General features: G+C 41.5%; 1 protein-coding gene across 1 annotated transcript; it reads right to left on the reverse strand.

The window, feature by feature from the left end:
• Positions 1-290: 290 nt before the first annotated feature.
• mkxa (mohawk homeobox a) lies at positions 291-25517 on the reverse strand. Its single transcript, XM_079661116.1, has 7 exons — positions 25380-25517; positions 23959-24224; positions 21453-21612; positions 18696-18849; positions 15251-15685; positions 3050-3083; positions 291-2938 (listed from the first exon to the last, which is right to left on the reverse strand). The coding sequence occupies exons 2-7, from the start codon at positions 24132-24134 to the stop codon at positions 2731-2733; spliced, it is 1167 nt and encodes a 388-aa protein (XP_079517242.1). The 5' UTR covers positions 24135-24224; positions 25380-25517; the 3' UTR covers positions 291-2730.
• Positions 25518-25908: the final 391 nt, after the last annotated feature.

Consider the following 25908-nt stretch of genomic DNA (forward strand, 5'->3'; position numbering starts at 1 on the left):
AAGGTAAAAGTTCCAAATAATTAACAACTGTGTGTGTTATCTAATTACTTTACATCTGACATAAGTGATTTCTATAGTTATCTCCCTACTTTGCTGTTCCTCTGTTTTCAGATCTTATGCCATGAATTGATGTAAGGTATTCAACATGTAATGTTTTGGCTAAAAAACTTTGAAACTCACTTGTCAGCACCAAATAGCGGACAGACAGCAGCAACTGGTAAACATAGTGGAGCATTTAGAATTGTAGGAGCCAGATTCAAAAAATAAAATGAACACTAACAAACACATCATTTCATTCAGAGGTTTATTCATTCATTATTTGCTTTGACCAAGCAACAACTGTTTTATAAAAGAAATGTTACATAAGGGCAACTTGGACAATACAAGGAGATATGCATTTGGTCATTGGATTGATTATCCAGTCTCTATCAAAACAAACAAAAAAAGAAAAATCTCAATTTATATAACTTAACAATAAAAAACAAACTATGGTCACCACTTTCTTTTTTACAAAGTCCGCAATAATAATTTATAGGCTTTAATACATACCGTTGCTTTCTATTTTTCAGCTTGGTTGTGAAAGCAGGGCCGGAGAAAGGCGTGTACAGTACCAACATGTTGGCCGTAGAAATCCCTTTGTTAGAAATGGTGAGGTTGTTGGGGAGAGAGTTCAGGTAGGAACAACAAAGGCTGCTCTGTTGTCTCCGAAGCCTCCTTCCCTCTCTCTCTTCCCAGGGAGTGGGTATCGTGTGAGGTGTGAGGGTCGCGAGTGGTCCAGAGGTGAGATTAAAAACACAAGGAGCAGCCCGGCACTACCCCACAGCTATCCTGCCTGGATCAGGTGTATAAAAAACACATGTGGGAGCCCTCAACCCCCACTGCATAAGAAAATAGTGCCTGGGGATTGGCTAGTGCGATAGATTTCATTATACCTCCATAGGCACGCCAACAGGAATAACATAGGGTAGTCCTTTAACTTCTCTTCACCTTTGTGTAAAAACACCATTCGCTCTCAATGGAGGCTGTGTGTTTTCTGGTTGAAAACCAAAAACTGTAAGTGCAGATTTTTCTTTCTATTTTTAACAGTTTGCACATTCAAGACATAAAAAAGCTAAAAATATCACTTTGTGTAGCTCCCTCTCAAAGTCCTTGACCATAAGCACAGTATGGGTTGTCAAAAAAAATGGAAAAACTGCACGATTTATGGAGGAGTGTACATTTTGACACACATAAACAGTACCTTAAAGATATACATACAATTAAAAAGTCAGCATACAGAGCCAACTTTAGTTTCTCCCATAAGTCCAACTCGATTTCCCCCAGTTTGAGAACTTGGCATCGTTCGCCGCAAACGTTTATAACATATGCATCAGTACTTTTCTAGAAAGGAGTGTCTTTCCATTGGATGACAAAATGTGGTAGGGTTAAGTGAAACCAGGTAAAAAAGTTTTGATCAGAAACAAAACGACCACACATTATTCACACTGACAAACAGGAATACTTCGAACTGTTGCTTGGCTGACAAATAGATAATACTGAAATGCATTTCAAAGACAAACAAAACAAGAAAGCGAGGGGGGAGGAAATAAAACCTTTAAGTCTGTCCTCCGAATTGTTGTAAACAGCAATTTGAATGTAATGCTAAACAGCTGAGAGGGCTGAGGATCAAAAGGCTGCTGGTAGACTTCTTTTCTCATTTCTTTTTTCTCAAAACTATCTTGCACAAAAGGCAACACTGTCCACATAAAACACTGATAATGCAAAGTAAAAACATCCCTTTCAGGTCATTCTTCTGTCTGATCAGATACTCAACCTTAAAGCCTGTACGTAAATCTGTGAGATTGTGTGGGTGAACGTGACTTTATTTGGGTCCAGCTGATCGCTTGTGCTCGTTTCAGCAACTAAAGGAATCCTTCACTGGGTAATGAAATCCAAGGCCGACATATGGACAAGGAGGAGGATATTTGCTGCTTGTAGATCTGCTGCTCACGTTAGGGCAATTTATCTACGTTCGTATCCAACAGTTATTGTTGGCCTGCCAGCAGCAAAGGGCTGGCTAAGACAAAACAGTGATCGGTTTACGGTCAAAATGAAGACTCCAGTCAAAATCGGCGCAATGCTTTTAAGCGAAATACTTCTGGGTATTTTTTTTAGACAGAGAAAGCGTGTGTGTGTGTGTGTGTGTGTGTCAGTGCCTTAGATGGTGAGCTCATTCAGTCCTTAAGGCACAGGCTGTAATGGGTAGGTTTCATTCACAAAACCAATCCTGAATCATGACCTAACATACTAAAATATTCCAAAGAGGCACATCATTATCTGTACTTTGCATTGACCACAGTCGGCAAGTTATTTTTCTAAATAACAAAAGGCACTTTTGGCAAAATACACGTTTTTTTTTTGTAGAATAAAAAAGTAGGACATAAAAAAATCATACTCATCAAAAATAAGTTAACATTACAAAAGTGTCTTGTCTTAAGAAATACTGCAGTGAAACTCATCAACGTTTGTCTTTCAACCCAGCAAAGAAAATGAAGGTCAAGGCCCCTTGTGTACTTTTTCAGACACAATACAAAAAAGAATGAGTTCTCTTTGTGTTCCAGACCTCCTCGCCCCCTCTGTAAACGACAGTTCTCTTTTCACTTCTTTGGGAGTTGAATTGGACTCCGGTAAGTTTGGTGAAACAGGAATGTTTGCTGGTTTGCATAGAGAGATGGGAGGATGATGTCAGCACTAATATTTATGCATCATCGGCACTTTGACAGTCTTGATCTCTGCTATATGGGAGGACTTCTGGATGATGCAGCTTGTGGTCCCGCAGGCGCTGTCCTTACCCTGCGCCAAATTGGTCAAGGCCATGGCGGCGTTGATCTCTCTCCAGTACGTCTCGTCCTTGCCCTTCACTCTTTCCTTTTGCGCAAGTCCTACGCCAGCGCTGCTACTGATGATCAGAGGAAAGAACACAACAGAGTTAGAGGTCAAGTTCAGCTTGTAACCATTGAAAAATAAAGGATTTGATCTTGGCTCTTGGTAAAAAAAAAAAGAAACTCACTTGTCACATTTACTTGATCCATGGTCTGTGGTTTCTGGAAGGACAAAAACCAAAAGACATTTTTTTTATTTTGGCAGAGTTCTCTGGGGTCAATGAGGATTTATTGAAATGTAGCTGAACATACAGGCTCAGGAGGTGGGTGTGTGGGTGTGTGTGTGTGTGTGTGTGTGTGTGTGTGTGTGTGTGTGTGTGTGTGTGTGTGTGTGTGTGTGTGTGTGTGTGTGTGTGTGTGTGTGTGTGTGTGTGTGTGTGTGTGTGTGTGTGTGTGTGTGTGTGTGTGTGTGTGTGTGTGTGTGTGTGTGTGTGTGTGTGTGTGTGTGTGTGTGTGTGTGTGTGTGTGTGTGTGTGTGTGTGTGTGTGTGTGTGTGAGTGTGTGTGTGTGTGTGTGTGTGTGTGTGTGTGTGTGTGTGTGTGTGTGTGTGTGTGTGTGCGTGCGTGCGTTGTCCTGTGTGAGGTCTGTACTGTAAGTGTACACCCTGTGCTGTGCAAACATGTGTTGCTCTGTTTTCTCTCTTTACTCAAGATGCTGGACAAAAAGGACTATTTGCAAGAAGCCGTCAAAAAACAAGAAGGTGACTAATAGCATTGAGTTGAAAGATGTTTCTTATGACTCATAAACTCCATTCGCTAATATTTTGATCGAAAACAAAATGGGCCCCGGCCAACGTAATTGAGTTGTCTGAGGAAATTAGATTGAAAATGACTGAGCGTAAAAGATGTGAGTGGGAATGAAAGGGCAGCAAGTGAGAGAAAGATGGATGTCTGCTCGCCTTTTTCTCTTTTCAAATGGGAGCAATCTCTAACTCATATGTAAAACATTAGAGGGGGAATAGCAGTAATTAAACGATGAAACCGAACTTCACTTCGGGGCAACCGGCGTGTTTACTTCAGCGTGATGTTCACTCGGAGAGAAAGGCCATGTGCACATTGGCGTGTGTGTGCGGGTTGATTTGTGTGTTTGCGCTGAACCTGTCTTCAGTCTTGGGTCTAGTTCTACAGACTTTTTGCCCAGCAGTCAATATGATGACACAGTCTTGGCATTTCACGAGGCATTAAAATAGCATCTGGATTTCTTAGCCGTGCAGCCTCCAGGCGCTCTCTTTAAGTAAACTAAACAAACAGCTTTTTAGAACTCAAACGTGACCAGGTATAGATGGCTGATCAATGCGAGAACGTTTTGAAGAACTACCTCAGGATTTCCATTTAGTCAAAAGGTACCAGAGTTCATCTTTACCAGGCGCTTCCTTCAACAATGACTTCCTGCTTCCTTGCAATGACTCTTTCATGACCACTTCAGGGACAGCCAGTGTCTTGAAACCGTGACTCCATTTTTCCCAGTAAAGCGAATGACTAACCCTGAGCTGGCGTTTTTTACGAGCCGTTCCTTAAGCCACCATTACTGCAACACAACATTCAACGGGCGTCCCTGAGCTTTCCCTTCTGCTAATCTACACCCTTCATTTTCACAGGAATTTCATTCCCGTGATTGTTAAAACTGGAAAAAGGTTGCGCGAGGACACTGTGTTAAGGGTTTAGCATCCTTGCTGACAGCCACAGAGACGAACTGCCAGACTTCAAACTTTTGGGAGAAATCGCAAACAACATTTTGCCGTTCTGCTTCGTCACCTCTAACCTCGCCAAAACCCTTCATGCACTCAAAAGATCTGGATACAAACTGACATAAGTGCCTAATTATTCCCAATTCTTTGCTCTGTTCCTCCCTTGTTTTTCAAAAAACGTTTCCATGTATCGCAACATTTGTTGACAGAACTGTGTTTGCAAAGCCCCGGGGTTAATACGAGCCTGATAATGACACTTCCTGTAGTTTTCCTGTTCGCTCTGTAATAGGTGTATTCCACAGAGATTGATAGACTTCACTCTCAGCTGTTTTCTCCTGGTTGTTAGACAGAAGATGATATGAATGTGTATGTGTTAGGGAGATAAGGACATGATAGAGAACCACAGAATGAGATTTCAGTGCGTCAAAGCGCTCCGAAGACATTCTTTTCTGGACGCAACTCCCTGCTGACCTATCTTTCCCGCTGTTTTCAGCTTGCTTTTTCAGCAGGTCCCTTTTCCTTCGTGGATATTCCTTTGGTCCCTCAATTTCTGTCCGCCACTTTTTTCACCGCTCGCTGCAGCAATTTGTTCTAATATCCGTGATCCAGGTAGAGACTGACCATTCTCATGCAGCCCAGCCAAAACAAATGGAATATTTCCCGTCTATGTTTTGGTAAGGGGTGACTCAGTGCTGTGTCAAGAATAAGCACGTTTTCAAAGCTGTTTTTCAAAGATGTAATACATCCCTTCTTTATCTCTCATGTTTTCTTATTCTCTATTTCCTAGCCATTTCTTAAGCAGCTGTTTTTTGGCGTAGATTTGGAATATCAGGTAGATTGGTGAAGGCTGTGAAGGCATCATCTCTGCACTCTATCTACTCATTGGATTGTTGCCTGTACTTGGAAGCAGAATGGTCCTGTTTAAAAATATGCATCGCTATAATCACAGCTCTGTAATTACAGGCAATTACACTGTTTTCCTGTGTTGTTTATGCTGCCCCAAAATATATTAGCTCAGTGTTTACTGCGGCAGGGCTCGGTGTATAGATCGGTTGTTGTGGAATCAAGAAGGAAGCAACTTAAAAAACGAACCGTATGAGGCAGCCACTTTAAAGATAATCATTTAGAACAATCAAATAAGTGATTGAAGACTACCCTTGGAGTAAGATCCAGTCCCTGCCCTTGGGAACCTAAATGCGTACAAAAACTCTGTGCCTCAAACATTAAAAAAAAACAAGAACAGCGCTAAAGACTCAATAAATCCTCAATAGATCAATTAGGACTTTTTATTATTTATCCTGCTTTTCTCCTTGTTATTTATTTTAGTTTTTTGCTTTACGGGAGTACTGCTGAAAACTCAGTCGCTGTTGCCTTTGGGCTCTGCTGACAGCGGGGTTTCACGGACCACCAAGGGGGAAAGCTAAGAAGTTTGATGGTTTCTGGCGTCATTCTGGAAGTCCAAAAATACTAGCTCACTTAACATCACCGCGGGGTAATGAAGGGAGAGCAATAAGAGGTCAAAAAAAGAAAAACTAGTGTAGTTTGGTGAAAATGAGAGAAAACAAGCGGGGACTGACAAATTAGAAAGGGAGTGAGGTTACACCTGTTAAGACGACTGCGGACGAGAGTGGTCGACTATCATCATTACCATCTGGTGCTGTTGTTAGCAACATACAACAATAAACAAGGCAGGCCCTGGTGCAAAAACCAAGGGCTGGGCTGAATTAGGCAGACAAATAAACACACATTTTATAGGACATTTACGTTTCAGGCTTTTGGTTGGTGGTCTTATCCAAAGTGACTTAGAATAAGCGTCAAGTGTTAGGTCACCAAAAATCACACCTATCCAAAAATAGGACCTCAATGGTTTAACAATTTTCCCATGACCATAAAACAACTTAATAAGGTGTTTAGAAGGGACAGTATATTAAAGGAACAGCTTAGGGTTAGGGTTAGGGGAAATGTATACAGTACCACTGTCTTATCTGAGACTGGCATCAATAATCTCATCCAACTCACAGAAGGAGAGCAAATAAGCATTTTTCAAAAATGTGAAAGTTTTTTTATTTAATAAAGCTATTAATTTGGATGTATAAACCCAGGTTTAAAGGAAAGTGATGCTAGAAGTTGTTTGTCGCTGGGAAGAATGTGAAATGCATTGACTTTGACCGGAGTGAGAAGATTATTCCACCACACACACACACACACACACACACACACACACACACACACACACACACACACACACACACACACATCTAAACTCAAAGGAAATGAGCTAAGCGGATTTCCTCTAAAGCACCTGATGAGAACCAGAGTGGCGAAGCAGACAATCTGCTCGCCGCTGACCTGTACAAGCAGGTCAGCGTGATAGAACAGATCATCACGTTGTTACGCGGCTCCTTTCGTTTCCAGGAAGAGCCAGCACTTACTGTCATCACAGGTGAGTCAGAGTTACATTCTATCTCCAGAAACGTGTGTGGCACGAAGCTTATGGGACATACTGGGAAGTCTCATTCAAATAACTGACCACTTAGTTTTTGCCAAGTCTTCGAAAAGGAATGTCTATTGATGCTGTCTTTGATTTGACACCAACCCAAGCCACCGAGTGTTTAGCACATGGTGCGACACCAAGCCATCACTTACTGCCTCCCCAGATCGAACTTTTATATATTTCTTTAATGATCTGTGCTTTTTATAAAGTCAAGAAGAGTCTGTAAATGAAGTTAGAGATGCCTTGGCAGGCCACCGCAGTGTGCTCGGCCAACAGTACTTTAACTTTACCCCTTCCAGCCTTCTCTCTCTCTCTTCACGTCTCTACAGGCGGTGAAGGAGTCTGAGTCTGAAGCGCTGAAGAACCAAACTGTCATTTCCACTCAGTTAGCCAAAGACATCATACACAGCGTGAATTGAATGCGTTCTCCTTTTGCCCTGACAACACTTTCATCACTTAAAAAAGACTGAATAATTAGCTCCTACACTATTATAAAGAACATACACACAGCGACAGAGCCAGACAGACACTGAGCCTCTGCCTAAGAAGTGACTCTCTCGTTCACTGCCTTTCTTTTTCTATGTTGCCTTTTTTTCCATGTCTGCCCAGCCGATGACACATCAGTGTGCGTGAGTGTGTGTGTATGTGCGTATGTGTTTGTGGTGGAGGCAGATAACCAAGCACCGAAAAAGAGGATTACGCTTTGTGTCTTCTTGCTAGATGGAGAAATAATAACAGTGTTTTAGATGTTTAAGCACTGCCAGGTTGTCATTGTGTTTACGATTGCCAGTAAACAGAGTGTAATCAGGGCCCCTGTAAATCAGCCAAAATGAGAAGAGCGTCTCGACCGAGAAGTAAATATGTTGTCATGGCAAACGTGTGTGCGCGGACTGCCATGGTGTCATGGACGAACTAAAAAAGGCTCATCATGAGGAATCAAGAATTGGGATTTGGCGTGACGACAACGGATGATCACGAAAGATTTAAAAAGGAGACAGTGATAGCATTTGAGGATCAGAGAGCTCATTCTTCAAATGCTGATTTAATGACACATGTGATGATGAACAGATGACCACTGCTCTGACACAACAAGTACAAGAGATACTAAACTAGGCTGACTTCCTGATTGAGCTATCCTATCACAGCTTTCCAAACAACACACTCAGGGAAGCTTCGTTGTTCGAACCAACACATTAGGGGAAAAAATGCAAAAACCACGAGTAAACATTATTTCCAATTTAAAGTGTTTTCATGTGCCCCAAAATATCCTTTTTTTCCAGGATCTGGAGGCCAAATGATATGTTTGCGCTGCACTCCCTGCATCATTATGTTGCAATTCCTCACAGTGGTAGGTTGAATTGCCCTCTCACACTCTTGGGGGATTTCTGTGTGTGTCCTGCGCGCTCACTATGTCACACCTCTCTCTGCTCAGCTCTGTCCCGTGGGAACACAATGGCAGCCTATTGTTCTAGACACAGCTTTTAAAATGGAAACAATTTGTGTTTTATACGGGCCGGGGCAGTGCGGCTCGGTTTCCCTGACTAGGCAGCCAGCTGTGTTTTCTGATGACCCGAATGTGTAAGTGTAAAGCCTTGGCGTGCTGATGATTTAAAAACGATCAGGTTGAGAGGGCTCATTATTCTGCTATGTTCTATGTTAGGGAGTTGCGTATAAACAGCGTCTGTCCCGATGTTTGTCTGTTAACACTTCTCCACAGCAGGAACACTGCCCTCACCCAGCCTCTGTTTAGCGGTCGGAAGCCAATCTTCCAGTGACACAGGTTGATCAGGGTTTCCTCTTTTTTTAATTTCCTCTCTGTGTTTTTATCCACCTTTCCATTCGTATGGAGCTGCACCACAGCTTAATGTCAGGATTATACCTCACCACTGCCAACTGTTGTTCCCACCAGCCACACCCAGCAGGGCACTCAACTGCACTCCATATACATCACTGAGGACTATCGTTACACAACAAATATGTGTGTACACTCACACTCTTAGGAGTTTAACTTATATATGTATAAAATCCTTAACCCATGCTAATCTGTAAATTACAGTAAATCCTCTTTCTGACCACCTATATTACACAACATATGTTTAACATAACCAGGGACGTGCACAGGTACGGGCTATTGTTGCCCGGGCAACGGCCCGTTTCCCCTTTTTGGCTGACCTGCCCCTCTGGAGAGAGCGAGAGGTTTTTTTTTCTTTCTGTTGTGGTTGAATCAACATGATAAGCCCACAATTAGTATTGCAGTGTCTCGCTTCGGGAAACACACCAGCTTCATTTTTCTTCTTCTCCTTCTTCTTAAATGCCCGCATGGTAAACTCCCTCAACGCGCCGCTCACGCTCTTTTCTTGATCGCCCTCTCTCAGAGAACACTTCACTGCCCGCTTCATTGTAGGATTTCTGCCATGTCTCTAATTTAATTTGACCATCTCTGTTATTAAGTTATGGAATACTAAATAAATAAGTAATTAGATACCTTACACATTACTGTGCTCATAAAGAATGATAAGAATAAGAATAATGCGTATTGAACTGGTTTAATTAATTAGTGAGTTTATTTAAGGTAATTATAGAAGGCCTATTTTATCAGTATGTCTGCAATGGTCAAACTACATTGAATTGTCCCCATTTTTTCTTTAGTAGTTTCTAACATTAGATATTTTAATGAGATATGGACAGCAAAACAAAAAATGTCACCGAATGCAAGTAGTTGCCTTTTTGTATTGTGTTATGAGATGATGATGTGAATTAATGTTCAAATTAGTTAATGTAATAATCGTTTTGGTCTTATTTATTTTTTCGGGGGGGAGGGCCTTTTTCCAGTTTATAGCAATAGCCCCTCCAAATGTCTGTGCACGTCCCTGAACATAACCTTAATGATATGTAGCCATTGTGATAGTTCAGATGTCTGCCTCTCACTAGTTCTCCTTCCCCCAATTAATCTTAAATATGGAAGTATTTCAATTTTAAAGAATTACATTTCAAAAAGTAACTTGTCCATCTGGAAACAATGTCCCTTTACCCTGTTTCCAAGGCTGCCTCAATATTTGTTAATTTCCTTTTTTCTCTCTTTGAATAGCTATTCACCATAGCATTGACTACAATGTCATGGTACACACTTTAAATGTGTAAAAAGAGAGGAAATTGGCAAACATCCATGTAAAATACGCCAGAATGATTTGTCTGCAAAGAAAATGGTGTGATATAAGTTTTAAGAAGTGTTAGCCATTGGTTCCCTGACTCATCTGGTTTTCTGCCAGAAACAAACAGGTGGCAGCGAAGTCTCTTCACATTACAGCTAAACAGGGAAACTGTTTTTAGGAAAATATCTTACTGTTTTAAAAACTATCAGCGTTGATCGAAAATGAGCTACATGGCCTGACACAACATATGAAAATTATGAATGTGGGCTTTACCTTCAACTCAGTTCAATTCTCCTAATTTGCACAGAAAACCAAGTCCTGTGAACTGTACTCACTCTGACAGATCTGTATAGACGAATTAAAATACACACACACACACACACGCACACACGCACACAAGCACACAAGCACACACACAAGCACACACACACACACACACACACACACACACACACACACACACACACACACACACACACACACACACACACACACACACACACACACACACACACACACACACACACACACACACACACACACACACACACACACACACACACACACACACACACGCTCACTCTCAGTTCTTCCAACCACTGGCTCAGTCTTTAAGCCATGCCACCATGCTTTCTTTCTTATCCCACCAGGCCGCTGCTGGACTGGATAAACTCCACTCTGTAGATCTGGATGGAACACATGATCCCTCTCTCTCTCTCTTCTCATCCCTTCCTTACTGATTCCTAAAACCCAACCTGAACCCAGTAAAGGTTTTGGCAAATGCTATTCTCTTGGAACAACATCACTAACCCCTCCTCTTTCTGTCTTAACTTTCTCCTTTCCTATGAAACTGTGGAAAGAGGTCATCGAAGCCAGTATATCCACACCTCTGGATTCCGTACTCATTCATCACTGAAGGGGAGTGGCTCATTGTGACCGAACAGCTCTGTGTCAAGCATTGTCTTTCTGTTGCTCTGTGGCATGCAGTAAATGACGCCGTCGTTCATCTGTTAGCAAAACGTGACATCGTCTTAAATCAACAATGCTGCTGTACAAATCATTACGTGTTTCTCTTTGAGAGAAGACAAGAAAGACATTGATTGTGAAGTAATCTAAGTATTTCTAGTTAGTAAAAACAGATGAGAAGGGTCATGATAGAAATCTCTTCTATCACAAAAAAACCCCAAAAGAGACAAAAAACATTCTAAATTTTTATCTCAAGAGATTTCTTTTTTCCACATTAAGATTCATTTTCTTCCGTTCACCTGGACAACTCCAGAGCTATTTAAGTGCCAGCGATCTCTCCAGGATGCAATAACTGTCTGGCACACTCACTCCGACCTGATTCTGAAAAGGCCCGTAGGACCTCAGCGTCAAACACTACTGTTTTCATTGAACCAATTTCTAAGAAAAATACGAGTTGAACAGCACGTGACAAAGAAATAAGTCTCTTAAATGGTGTTAAATAAATAAGGCTTTGTACTGCATGACCAAGTGTCTCTGACTTCATGCGAAATGCAAGACACATAGTAACCGATTTTTTTTAGCCATTGCAGACGGTCGTGTTCCCTTTGAAATTATTGGAGTCACTTCTGTAGTTTAATACAATAACCTTTTATCAAATGCCATCATCAGGTCCAAACTGAGCATGTCGGCATGCCAATGATAGCATTTAGCTCACTAACATGGACTCAGAAAAATGTTTATTATCTTAATAAAATAGACGTGCTTTCCAAGAAAAAACAGAAAAATGTATTTATTGGAAACTTGTTGGTGGCCACTGACTTGATTTCAGCTATTCATACTTTTCCACATCAATAGAAGAATTGGCAAGCCATCTACGTTCACCATCAGGCTACTGTAGCTGTAACCAGAGTCCACAAGGGGAGAACCTGAGAAAATGTACTAGTGTCAACCTCGTGTAAAATGTCTGACCGAGATCGCTCCATTTCTGTCCGCAGAAACATTGAAGTTGTATGCCGAATAATGATCTGTATGATATCGGACGGGGCGAAATCTGGTACAGAGGGAGAAGAAAAACATTGAGCCAGATTCCTGCCATTTAATATCCCATTTAAGGGTAATTTGGCATGAAACCCCTGGCATGTGTGATGGAATTCTACTGCTCCTTGTGTTCAATGAAATTCCCCACAGGCTTTGGATTGTAGGTGTGTGTGTGCGTGCGTTCGGTTGTTTGTACTGGATGTGTGCATGTGCTTGTATGCGGCCTGTGAATGGTACATGACTGTGTGTTTTTTCAAGTGTGTGAGTCCCTTTCTAGCCAGAATAAGTGTAGTTTTCCACTGGGGTAAATCTACACTCTCCATCTCCTGCCACGTCTGACTGCCCTCTGTAGTCACAGATAACACTGTGGGCTCAGGCTGCGGCCACAACAGCCAACTGGTACATTACTGGACTTTCAGCCAATGGGATGATGGTCGCCAGGCACGCCACTTTTGCTTTGACCAATCCCGATCATTTTACAGGCAGGGATTCGTCCAAAGAATGTGCCAAAAGACACTGTTCTGATCTTTCTTTCTCGTTCAAATTCTTTTCCTCCCTTTAGTGAAACTGCAGATATTTGGTCCTTGTCAAAAAGTGGGGAACATTCACAGAGCTTAAATCAGAGTTAGTCTTTTTTCCTACTGATATAACTACAGATTTATGTTAAATCACGGAAACACTTTTCCCTTATAAAAAATAAAACTATTTTTTAAAAAGGAATGCGTTCACTTCAGAAATATCTGGAATGTGCAGCCACAGGCGTAAAAAACAGGGGAAATGATGCAAACCCGAGCTTAAAATGATCTCTCCCTGCCTCCCTCTCTTTCATTTGCTCTGTCTGCGTCGGCGAGATCAGATGTGGAATTAAAATGTCATTTTCTCGACTTTTCTTTGTTGCGATGGGATCCGAGGGCCCCAGCAGGTGTTCCATCCCATGAGTCAACACCGCCTCGGAGAACTTTCCATGTGTGGATTCAAAAGCTTCACTCGCATGTAACAGAGTAACACTTCTGTAAAAGTGCCAGAGCCCGAGGAACCCAAGAGGGAGACGTCAGTGCCAAGAAATGATATTAACCATAGAGATAAAATAGTTACTCTCTATTAGAAACAGCAGGCCAGCCAGGTGAACTAATCCTTTTTTTGGGGGATTTCTCTTATTAAAATCTGGTAAAGAGGGAGTTATAAGTCTCACTTGGTCTATCCATCTCTTTGTTTCTTTCTCCATGTGTGAGCCCCAGCAGGTGCCTCGATGTGAGAAAAAGCCCGATGTTGGTTCAGGTCACAGGGTTTCAAGTTCTTCGATCAGGAGGATTGTAACCGTCACAGCCGTTCATGCATTTCATACACACACACCCCCACTCTCCTTCACGCTCGGATAATATGAAACACATTTGTCCATAAGGCGAGCTTTGAATGAAACACAATAAAATCTCTTCCTCGCACAAAGACCCCGTCTCGTCACTCCATCACCTTCAAATCCACCCCCCCCCCCCACCTCCCCTCAGTACTGCCAAGGCTCTGCAGAAAGTGAAAACATCACAATTGGTTGTGAACAAAGACCCAGTGTTCTCATCTGAAGAACAGATCTGACCTTGATTTTTCACAGCTTAGACACATTTGTAACAACCGTACTTTAACTGATTTGCAAGTTCACGACACTGCGTTTACAGCGAGGAAAAGATCAGCATCAATAAACCCGCTGTGAAACATTTTGAGGTAGTTCAACGAAAAACAACAAGTTCCTGTGCTGCCTAAGATAAAGAAAACGTATTAGGCTACCCTTGGTGACTGGCTCAACAATAGGGCAGTTTCTCTTCAAACTATGAGAGTTTTAACATTAAAACAATGCATGCTGGGAAGGTTTCTAATATGCTCTTCTTTTAAGCTAACGTTCAGCAAAATGTTGATCTCATTTTTACTTTTGTATACATCAATGTGAACCTAATACAATTTTGAATGAAATTATTATAAATGATTAGTTGGTTCTACTTAATGACTGTATGTATTTCAGTGACTAATTCATCTTCATTTGCTGCCCTGCCATATATTTCTGTTATTCATTTTGACAAGTTCACAATGTTTAGTCTGGATTGAAATGTCTAATAAAGACTCCCTAAATAAAAACATGTGTTCGTAATAAAGTCCATAAAGCAAAACATTTTTAAATGATTATTTCCCTCCGGTAGAAAAACTGAAGAATTTGTGAAAAACATTTAGAGAAAATATGAAAAAGAAAACCTCTTCATCTGGCTTTATCTGCCTCTGGAATGTGTTTTTCATTCTGCAGCAGAATGAATGACAGAGGACGACGAGGAAGCCGAATTCAGGGGCAGCAATACTGTAAAAGGACCTAAATCAACAGATCCAACATTGTTGCGCAAGTTTTTTCTGTTATTACTTTCACCCTAAAAGTGATGCTGCCTTGGTCTAAAAAAAGATATTTCACGGACTGCACACACGCAGACTGCCGGCACACAAACACACAGCCCCATTTGCCTTGCCCCTGCTTTCAGCGGGACCTCATGGCAAGATCAAAGGCATGCCAAACAGTAGTCTGAAAGTGAGCGTGCTCCACATGGCCTTGTTGTGTCTGGCCTGCTAAAGCCTGGTCAGAGGAGCGGGCCGGGGGGAATTCCTTCTCTGCTTGACTGCAGACACAGACAGTGTTCTTGTGTGAGAGTGTGAAGTGACACTACATGGGCTCCTCCACTGATACGTGGATGTGCGATATTTTGTTTTGGAGACACTGAAATCTAATAGAACCGTTATTAGAAAGAGGTCCTCTTTCCCGCATCTCCATTTCAGAAGTAATAAGATTCACACCATATTGAGGCGGGAGAAAAAACAGTGTGTTTGGAAATATTGGACCAGCTGCAGGAATTAAAACAAAATGTGCAGATGGAGGGGACGAAAAAAGAACGAAAGTGAAGGATGTCATGTGTGCGAGGGAGACTCTTGAAAGGGAAAGAATGCAAGAAATGTGGCTCCTTACCAGCACGATAAACAAAGTTGGCCTCGGCCTCGGAGGAAGACGGCGAGAGCAGCTCGTCGTCGTACTCGTTGGAGCTGAAGGAGCCGGAGTGGTTCCTCTTGCGGGCGTCCATGACGGCGTTGGCAACCATGACGTGGCGCAGAGAGTCGTTCAGGTAGCGGTGCAGCAGGCTGCTCTTGTACTTGGGTGGAGACACGTAGTCCTCTGTCATTGAGGCGGCAGAGCGCAGGCCCGCTCCCATGCCCATGCCCATGCCCATACTCATACCCATGCCCATACCCATGGCCATGCCCATACTCATATTCATACCCATGCCCATGCCCATGCCCATGCCCATGCCCACCATGGAGGACCCCTCCTTCTTGATCACGCCCGGGTACATGGGCTTGTTGAGCTCCTCAGGGCTGCTCTGTGTCCTCTGAGGGTTGTCACCATCTACGCCACCGTGGGGAAAATCAGAAGAAATACATTTAAATGCGTTGCAGAATTAAATTTTCCAAGCAGGGCATCTTTACAAATGTTTTTACTCAATCAGATCATATTGCTTTGCATATTTCTTCCTATTTTTAACCTTTTTATCTCTCCTTGAACTCCTGTGTTTTCCTTAAATGTTCAGATCTTATAGATTTATGTTATCTCTTTTACAGATTTGTATTTATTTTTGAATGAAATCATGTGTTATTCTTGGTAGAAGGGTAAAAAAAATGTTTATTCATGATGAAAAAGAATGTCTTAATATGTTAAAGCAGTCTCAATAAATATATTATATTTTTATATTCTATAATTTTCATTATTGCACTGATTAAATTAGCTCATGTGGATGACAGTTTATAGTTATGTAATGCATTAAAAAAGAATAGAGGCCCATTTAGTGCCATTGTATTTATAACACAACCCCTACTGCTGTTTAAAGAAATATATTTTACGCACACTGCAAATACATTAAGTTTAATATGTGACAAATGACTATAACATCCACAAATCCTGCCAAATCATCATCCGAGCAATCCGACATTTCTTCAGCAAATGCTTCTCCAGGTAAAGTCTAACTCAATTGTGTGCATTGAATGTACAGTACATCCCCACTGACTCACGGTCTGGTTATTCTGAGCTAATCTTGAATCTAAATAGCAGGGCATGGAGGTTTTAACCTGGCGCTCCTGCCCTGCTTTTGGCATCACCTCAAGAGCAGAAAGCCCAGCGAGACTTTGGACGCATTACCAGAGCATAACGGATGGTAGCCTATTTCCTCTCCATCAAGACCACATTGCCCCTCAATTCCCCTGCAGAAATAAATAATTTCCAGGGAGCTCTGTGGCAGAAAAGATTGAATTAGAGCGAAGTTCTCTACCTGATGAAAGAAACTGAGTGGGAAGGATATCTGAAAAACCAGATATCCTCTGGCAGGGGGGAAATCAGGGAGAAGTTCACTCGAGATACTGGCCCTGCCAAGACTGTAATTTTGTAATTTGGGCAGGTTGGACTTTTTGATTCAGCCTGGGCCAAATTAAAATTATAGCTCCCACTTATCAGAAACACATGGAGGTAACATACTTGCTCTTTTTCCCTTGTGTATTTGAGGTAGAATTCAGGGAGTGCATCAGCCTCTCTTCTGAAACCACAAACGCTATAATAAATCTAATCATTATAATCCCATAAGAGTGTCCTTTTACCTCTAGGTCATCCACCTTTTTTTAAATAAAACTTCCTTTTAAACACCTACATGACATGCAGGGAAACAGCATTTTTCTCTCTGCAAAACAAGCTGGACCATTTAGGGACAGTAAGAGGAATGTACGCCGAGTCAGAGGGGTCAGGTCTGATCCCATAAATAGCCTCTGGAACAAAAGCATAGGCTTAAAAACATAATGGAGGGCTTTTTAGCGCAAGGGTTAGAAGTGGGAGCAGGCTGTGGATAGCTTCATAACCATAATGTGACAGGGAGAAGAGTCCGGGAGATATACAGAGCCTCCGGTGGTACAGTGGCCTGTGGCGGACACAATGCAAGCACCATGCACACATTCCTTTTCCAGCCACACGCTTCAGCCTCTCCTCCTCAAAAATCTAATTAGAGATCACCGACACCACAGTGCTCTTCCTTTCTGTTCATTCTCTCTGAGTGAGTTATGTGTGTTTTATACTTTTTTGTTTCCCTAGCATGTGTTCAGTGCTGTCAGCGAGTAGAAAGAGGCAGTTGCTGTAAATACAAGGCTGACGGAGAGCTACTCATTTTCTGGGACATGGGTTGGCTCAGCGGGGTGTTTTAATGACAGCGTGCCGCAGCCCGCCGGCCTCTGCGTCTCTCGGGTGGGTCACACACTCGCCATTTATATACACGCAGAACATGGCCCTGCATAGCATCCGCTGCTTTAGGGTCAGGCACAGAGGGACATTGCATGGCCTTGGGCTTCATTTCATGTCATAATGCAAGATTTGAATTTCAGGGGCAGAAGAAGTATGATGTAAGGGGATTATCCTGTTCACTCTGGACAAAGAACATTAGGTTCAAACAAGGTTAAGTTATAACTGAGTTTTCATGTGATATATTATGATGTGACGTCAGTAATAATAATAATAATAAATGGGATTTATATAGCGCTTTTCTAGACCCAAAGACGCTTTAGCAAAGTAATGCAAAGATTTCCACCATGATCATAGAAGGTCAAACCCTGCCAATAATACATATTAAAGGGGACATATCATGCTCATATTCAGGTTGATTTTTGTATTTTGGGTTTATATTAAAACAAGCTTACATGCTTTTATGTTAGTGAAACTAATTATTTCTCCAATACTGTCACCAGAATGTACCTGTATTCTCCCACGCTCCATTTTAGCTCCTGCTTTTTAAACCCCCATCCCGATATTGTTATGAAATGGGAAGAAGTGCCAAATGAAAAACGCTTGTCGAAATCCTGTTTTATTATTTAGACAGCCCAGAAACAAATCTGATTGTTAGTTAACATTTCGCGGCTTGGTACGCAGTCCAAATACGAAAATGTAGCAATAAAAAAAGTGAGTTATTCAAAGTATGTCGGTTTTTAAGTGATTCAAATTCAAATGTAGCTTAGTGGATTGATTAAATAAAAGAAAACTGAGGAATAACCCTAAACTTACTTGATTGCAAATACAACCAACAACAGCTAAATAAGTCAAGGGTCACAGACTAATCTCAAAACATATGTTTATGTGCCTGAAAATAAAGGAAAAGTGCTCAGGAAATAATGATAATAATGAAAGGGCAGTTACCCATTTTTAGCCGCCCCTTTTAACTTGGAATGGAACTTGGAAGAGAGAAGGACTTGGCTTATTTGAAGCTAATGTACTGCAGGATTCTGGCTGTTCTGGGTTTATATCCACATGGTTGATTGCGCTTATTGTAAAAAAGCTTGCGATAAAAGCTTAAATTAAATGTAATGTGATTTTGGATGCAGTCGAGGCGTACCGTCTGAGCAGCTGTCCTCGCTGCTGACGCTCAGCCTCTCCGCATTGCCCTGGACATATTTGTTGTAGAGTTTGATCCTCAGCGCCCAGCTCAGGTCTGGCTGCCTCACCGTGTTCTTCAGTCGCCTCCTGGCATTCGCAAACCAGTTGGATACCTGAGAGAAAAGAGCAATAGGAATGAGGGAAGCAAATAACATGTATTACTTTAGGATTCCAAACAGCTCTACTTCCCTTCCAAGACGTCCGCTCTCTGCCTCTTCAGTCTCATTGAGATAAACCAAGAGACGCAGAAGCAGAGTCAGGTTGCAGAGCAGCCCTAAGGAACATCCCAGACACTTCACAGAGACACCCCAGCATGCATCTTCACTATATCAATGCCATGTTGAAACATTAAACACCCTCCAAACGCTGAAGGGCCAGTGAACGCAACGTTTCATTAACCAATGTTCCGACCGAGATGAACGTCTCCCGTGCTTATTCTGGACTCCCAGCCTCCTTCCAATAATACATTTTTTTCCAACAGTGTCTTCAAGATGCAATAAAAAAGACACTCGAGCCGGCGCTCTTCCTTGCCCTGGGAAGGCAGACCATTAGATGTTATACTAGAATAACTTTTCATGCTCAATAGACTTCAAGCGGCTTATGAAGGGGCTGGGACAGGGGCCTTATGCTAGAGTACTTATTTTTCTGATCCCCTCTTCCAGTATCGTGTTTCTCGTTAACTAAGACCATCCCACATCCTTTTGTCTCGAGCCCAGTGCTGTGGCACTCCAGGGGGAAGGCGGCATCTAGTACATGTGGCTCCGCCGGAGGGGGGGCGAGGTGAGACGAGGCGAGGCGTGGGACGGCTCGCTAATGAGGGCTGGAGGGAAGATGGCTGTCAATGGGGTGGGAGAAAAGACATGGGATGGGATGGCACGCCTGCTCAGATGACACCCAAATAGATTAAAAAAAGGGGGAGCCAAACCAGCTCTCTCACCCGTGGCCTGTCTGAACTGTACGCACCGTCGATCAGACAGCATGCAGGCACGGCGAGGCATTTGAACAATGATGGAGAGATGGCACTGTCATATTAGTACAAACTTTAAAGAAATAATTTACAATGTTTACATGGAAAAAAGGGGCTGTTTTGCTAAAACATGACAGATTTAGTTGCTTAAAACACCTGGTGCCAGGTTGGTGTTTCCAGGGGAAAATGCACAGGAAGTGATGCGTTCTCCATTGCTGGCAGCGGTGGGTTGATTGGACCAAACAGTGGAAGAAATGGGCAGTTTTTAGGCTTCATGAACAAATAGGCAGGGAAAAGAGGCCTCTGGGGGCTGCAACTAATAATAATAAAAAATGTAAAGATTTTTGATGAATTATTCCAATAATCCATCAATTGTTTACTTAAAAATGAAAACACCCAGCACATTAAGATCATGTCTTTATATTCATAGTTTTTTTCGTCACCATAATACCTATATTCCATTTATATGTCATTTATAATTGCATATTCAATATTCTTACCATTCTCATGTTGGAGAAACAGAATTAAAAACATTTTGTTTGATAACTTATGTGATAAATAAAATTGTAGATATCACTTTTCTGTCGATCAACTATTCAATAAATTGACCAAATAATCTCAGCAAACTAACCACATCAGTAAAAAATCGAAGGGTCAAATAATGTAAGATGTAAGAAATTCAAAACAAACATACGCACAAAAAAGGAAGAACCCCCGCGTTGGAAAATGTGTTGAAAATCATTCACATGCCTGTCATCGGGCTCATCCCCCGACCTTTGACACGGCTGCTGGTATTTGGGTGTCAGCTTTAAACGTGTGCGTGTGTTCGCTGCACAGCATCCCGGTGTCCAATACAAAGCATTCCTCTGCACTCTGCTCGCCCTCACCAAAACAAACAGCTCCATCAGGCTCCCCCAAAATGAGAACCAGATTAAGCATTGTGGCCGGCGGCCCGAAAAGCCGCCGCAGACTTTGTGAGGCCGTATCAGTGACCTTGTCAGCCAGATGATACTGTACACACACAGCTGCAAGCGCCAGACACCAAACACACTCATACCCACCGGCTTTTCCTCTCAGTGGTCAGTTGCTAAAGTCTGGTAGTCCACTGTACTCTTGTATTATCAGTAGAGGGTGCAATAGCATATGAGAAACATACAGTAATAATACTACAGTATTACTACATCTAGACCTGGGGATCCTAAGCAGCAGGTTGGGGCTATCAATGGGCTCAAGGATAAAGAGGAGATAAACCAAAGAAGAGGACTGAAGATATCAATATTCTGTATTTGTTCCTACTATGTTTATATTATACATTCCTCACCTGTTCATGCCAATAAAATGTACGATACAATAAATAAAACCACTTTTTTTGGATGATTGACAAGACTAATAAAAAGGAGGTCTCATAAATCGAACATATTGGACACCTCCGACTTATATAACTTCAAATATTAGTCACACTCACTTTGTCACATTTGAGTGAAATTAAAAAGAATTTTCCAAATGTAGCTCTTGGAAGAAAGTAGAAATAAGGTCATTGCATACTGTAAAAATAAACAGCCCACTACTCACAGCCTCCTTATTACAAATGCAAGTCAAAATCCAAATTTCAGACCTAATTAGACCCAAACTCCACCACATAAATCAAAGTTCACTTTTTCCCCCTCACTGATCACACGCATGGCTGCATTCTATTTTGTCTTTATTTGCTACATGACTAGTATGATAAGAAGCAGAAAGGAGACTCACCTGAACCAGGGTCATTTGCGAGCCGAGGGCCAGCAGGATTTTCTCCGTCTTGGTGGGGTAGGGGTTGTCTCGGTGCTTGTAGAGCCACTGCTTGAGCGGCCGCGCCATATCCTGCAGGGCCTGACGCTTGTGTCGCACTTTACCGCCACCGGGACGACCCCTTTGGAGGAGCAGGTAGAAAGAAAAAGGTCAGCCAAATACCAGACTTAATAATGAGGTATATGTACGTCTACAAATATAACCTATAAGCCGTGCATATCTGAATTTTGGGGTTTGAAATCTAAACCTGGACACTTCTTTTTTTGTCCAGCACAATTAATATAATTTTTTTATAATGTTACTTTAATTTTATTTAGAATCTGCCAACAAATAATGCAGGATTTTGACTTGCTTCAAGACGGAGGATTTGACATTCTGCATTTATTAGAAACATCATGTGTTCATTATATCAGATAAAATGTTGGAGAAAAGCCTAGATTTGTATTTATCAATTCCAAAATGTGAGTTGAATCTGGTTTTAAGTAATACAAACAAACAGGATTATGTTTTTGTTACTATGTTGTGATGCTTAAAGTGGAGTCCTGCATGTTAGTCATGACACATATGCGAACCACACTCTCTAAAGTATGCAATTTTCTCACCCAAAGCACTGCAATTAAAGTAAGAAAGGTTGGATTAAAAGTAAGAAAGACATAGCAAAAGACAGAAGGAGGCTGAAGCAGACAGAAGCAGAAAGAGAGAGGTACACGCAGACAATCACAGTTTATTTTTCTTTGCGTGTCCCACAAACCACCAGCACATTGCTATAAAACAAACAAAAATGTTTTGCTCAGACGCATACGTTTTTTTTGCCAGATTAACATTTCACACCCAAGGAGAAGTGGACCAAGAACAATGTAGCCGGGTCACATTCACAGCCGGGTCCAATTCACAGCCAAGCCACCACACAAGGGACTGACAAAAAAATCTTGAAATTATACTTCTGGTTTTCTTTTACGAAAAAAGGGCTATGACACATGTCCTGAGGATGCTATAAAAACATCACAGTAGGAATATATATGTTGGAAAAATAACTCATTTTCAGTCCAAACAGTTCTCCTATCCAAACTTTTTTTTTACTTTTAGAAATATATAAGTTCAAAATCAGTCACTCAGTGGTGAGTAAAGCCAATAAAATGCACTTTAAAAAAATATTGTAGTGATAGTATACAAGATTTTAAAAAAAATCAGTGTGAATGTCTTATTCAGCAACACTGATTGGATAATTTCTTAAAGGATATTAAAAAATGTTTCGTCTTAAGCAGCCTGATGGTCCTGGTGTGTGAAGGCTCACCTTCCCCCAGGTTTTATGAACCTGTAGATGTCAGTATGGTGCTGTGCTCCGCTTCTCCCTTTATCTCACCAAAAAGCTCCACTGACTGCAGATGTAACATATTTTAGTCTAACCTCAAGTCTGCCTCATGTTCTACAAATATTTTCCTTGTAATCTAGATCAGCAAGAACATCCGTGAGGACATTTCGCTCCGTGTTCTGAACTAAACAGTAAAACACACGCACACACACCTCTGTTTAATAATTTAATTGTTCTTCGTTAACACTGATGCTTCCCTAGAGGTGACGTCTCACAATCACATCAGCTCATAACATTGTTTCTTATTATTGATGGTTAGTCCTTGAGGAGGATTATGAAGCTGTCCTTCTGCTCTCTATGACACATTGACCCAATAAACATGCATATAATAGGCAACTAATAACAGAGTGACGTGATATTTTTCTTACACCTGCTCCCAGTCACATAGAGGGAAAATAAAATATATGATTTAAAGAAAAAATACTTGGCTCCTGTGTGATTGACTAGACCACACAGAGAGTTAAAGGGCACATTTATTTATTGGAAACAGATGTGTACTATGAGACCCACTACTGAACACGGCTGACCTACTTATTAATTTCCAGATTAGCTGTGAACATCAACACCTAAATGAGGACCAGATTGGAAAAACGGTAAATATGAATTCCCTGAGCCATCAGATCCTGTTGCACTAAACCACAAATAAAAAACATCCGGACTCTATAATTAAATTGGAGTTTCAAATTTGAGATGCAGATAAGTTAGTAGTTGCAGTTGTAGATCGTAAAAAAGAACTTGGTATTTTATAGGTGCTAATTTGTATGCGTAAATGCGCAATTCAACAGGAGTTCTTTTATTAATCCGAAATTGAATAAATGGAAACTCAAGGAGTATTATCCACATACATAGAGCACCAATGTAATTCTTAAGACTTTTTACCAAACACGTTTTTGAGCTTGATCTTTTTTACCCGTCTTAATTATGCATCACGTTAGAACCTCACAGAACTTTGATAACGAAAATCATATTTGTACGCCACTTATGTGCTGTAACTGATACTGCTATGCTGAGTGGAATACCCGAGGTATTCTTCATCAGTAAACCCGGACATGTCAACAAAGTCTCATATTAAACGCAGCAGAATGCTCCACATACCCGTTCCGCCTGTGTCTGATGGCCTGGTTGTCTCTGATGCCGTGGTTGCTGGAGAGGAGGTCTGGATGTTGCCCCTCGATCACTTCTAGATAATTTCTGCTGCTCATTTCCACCTCTTTCGCCTTCTCCTCAAACAGGACCTGGCTGCTCAGCTTGTTAAACACAATGGTGTTCATCTTTGGCCAGATATGTCCACGATTTATTAAAAAATTAAAAAATTAAAACAAAAATCTCCCCTGGTTTGTCACAGTGTCCCCGTGTCTCTCCTGTGGAACAAGAGTGGATATTTTACAAATGAAGTGTAAACCTAACAACCGTGATGCAATCGTAAACTAAAATAGAACTTTTGCTTGCTGAAAAACAAAAAAGAAGTATATTTCTCCTGGAAAACACACATTTCTCTGATACATTCTTATCCTTCTCTGGTGTGTGTTAAAGTTGACCTCCACTATGTGTCTGCTCATACAAACACACTGAATGAAGCAGCCTGCAGACAGTCTTAAACTGAGGCGGGCCGTGCGTAACGGCGCTGTTGTGATGCGTCATTATAAGGTCGATCTTTGTAAACATTTGCGACTGCAAGTGCCATGCATAAAAAGCTTCTTGTAACGCATACACAATCGAAATAATTGCACGTAGTTGGGTGTGCACTAAATGTTACAAATAGATTTGAAAAAGAGAAATTCAAAGAGGGAATATAAGTGTTATCAGTGGAGACAGCTGCTCCATGATATTACATTTGGCTAATGAGTGCGAAAAATGCTTATTAAAACGCCTTTTCAATCTCCAACTCAGATTAAAACCTGAAGTAACACAATTCTACTCAATTCTATTTTGCATATTTTCAACAAACATCTTGTGAGGACATATAATTTACTTCAGTGAAACTAAGGTAGCCTTCAGACTGGGTGGTTAGGCTTGTCAAATCTTGATTTGGGTTTTTTTTTTAAATGTGTTTTTTAACTCCAAGCATGTTGAATATTGCTGCCATGTCTCCTCTGCTCTGCGGTCGCATGTCACTACAAATCCTGCATGATTTATTTTTGGTCGGTGCTCTCACTTTTAAATGCAAAACAAACAATTCTGCAGGCTGCAGAAATGTGAAAGTGTGTTTTCCTCTTCACTTTCAATTCGGAATTCCTCTGTGCAAGTTGAATATTGCATGTGTCACCGGGATAGATGCGGTGCCATCAATAGCAGCCAATATAGAGTGATACAAAAACATAATACTGGCAGTGATATTTTAATAAATGTTTAAATTATGTTTTAAATCTAGGCTTTATTTCAAACTATATGTCATAATAAAACAGCACTTCCATTCAAAGTTGGTACAGTTTAGGTGCGCTTATCCCTCCATCATGGTTCCAAATCTTGATATATATTCCTAAAACAGTGTGTGTAAGTGTATCTGGGTTAGTTACCTGTCCCGGGCCCTCCTGCGTGTAGAACAATAATCCTGTTTCCAGTCGCCCATTCCCTGCTCACATGTTCCCGTCCTGAGATCCTGAGCTCAAACCACACGGACCGCCGTCTCCTGCTCGGCTTTATCCAGCGACCTGCTCCATACCACCCCGGACTCTGAATATCTCACCCTGCTCATGTTTCCTAGTACACAGCCCGAGCCTGCGAACATACTGTGGATGCTTTACGCCGATTCTGGGGCCGGGGCCAGCGCAGGGAGAGAGAGGGAGGGAGAGAGAGAGAGAGGGAGGGAGGCATCACGCTGCAAAAAGTAGCTGTCTAAAATCACTGCATCCCTGGTGGAGTCTGAAAGTGTCACTTTTCTTGAAGCAAATGTATCCAACTGACATGGGAAAACATCTTCCTCTCCCAATGCTAATGCAGTCTTCGGGAAAAATAAGTACATTTCCATCATCATATATCTTTTGTCTCCTGTTTTTGAAACACTTAACAACTAATTGCTTTATCAATGGTTAATATAACAATTAA

The sequence above is a fragment of the Notothenia rossii genome, assembly GCF_949606895.1.
Source record: "Notothenia rossii genome assembly, chromosome: 12".
Lineage (NCBI taxonomy): Eukaryota > Metazoa > Chordata > Actinopteri > Perciformes > Nototheniidae > Notothenia > Notothenia rossii.

What these genes read in the sequence shown, in the direction of transcription:
- mkxa (XM_079661116.1), bottom strand. Translation starts at nt 24,134, where the DNA reads ATGAACACCATTGTGTTTAACAAGCTGAGCAGCCAGGTCCTGTTTGAG. An exon ending in ATCAGACACAGGCGGAACGG is followed by an intron (nt 21,613 to 23,958) that starts GTATGTGGAGCA and finishes GCTCCTCCAAAG; the next exon opens with GGGTCGTCCCGGTGGCGGTA. An exon ending in GGATCAAGTAAATGTGACAA is followed by an intron (nt 2,939 to 3,049) that starts GTGAGTTTCTTT and finishes TCTGATCATCAG; the next exon opens with TAGCAGCGCTGGCGTAGGAC.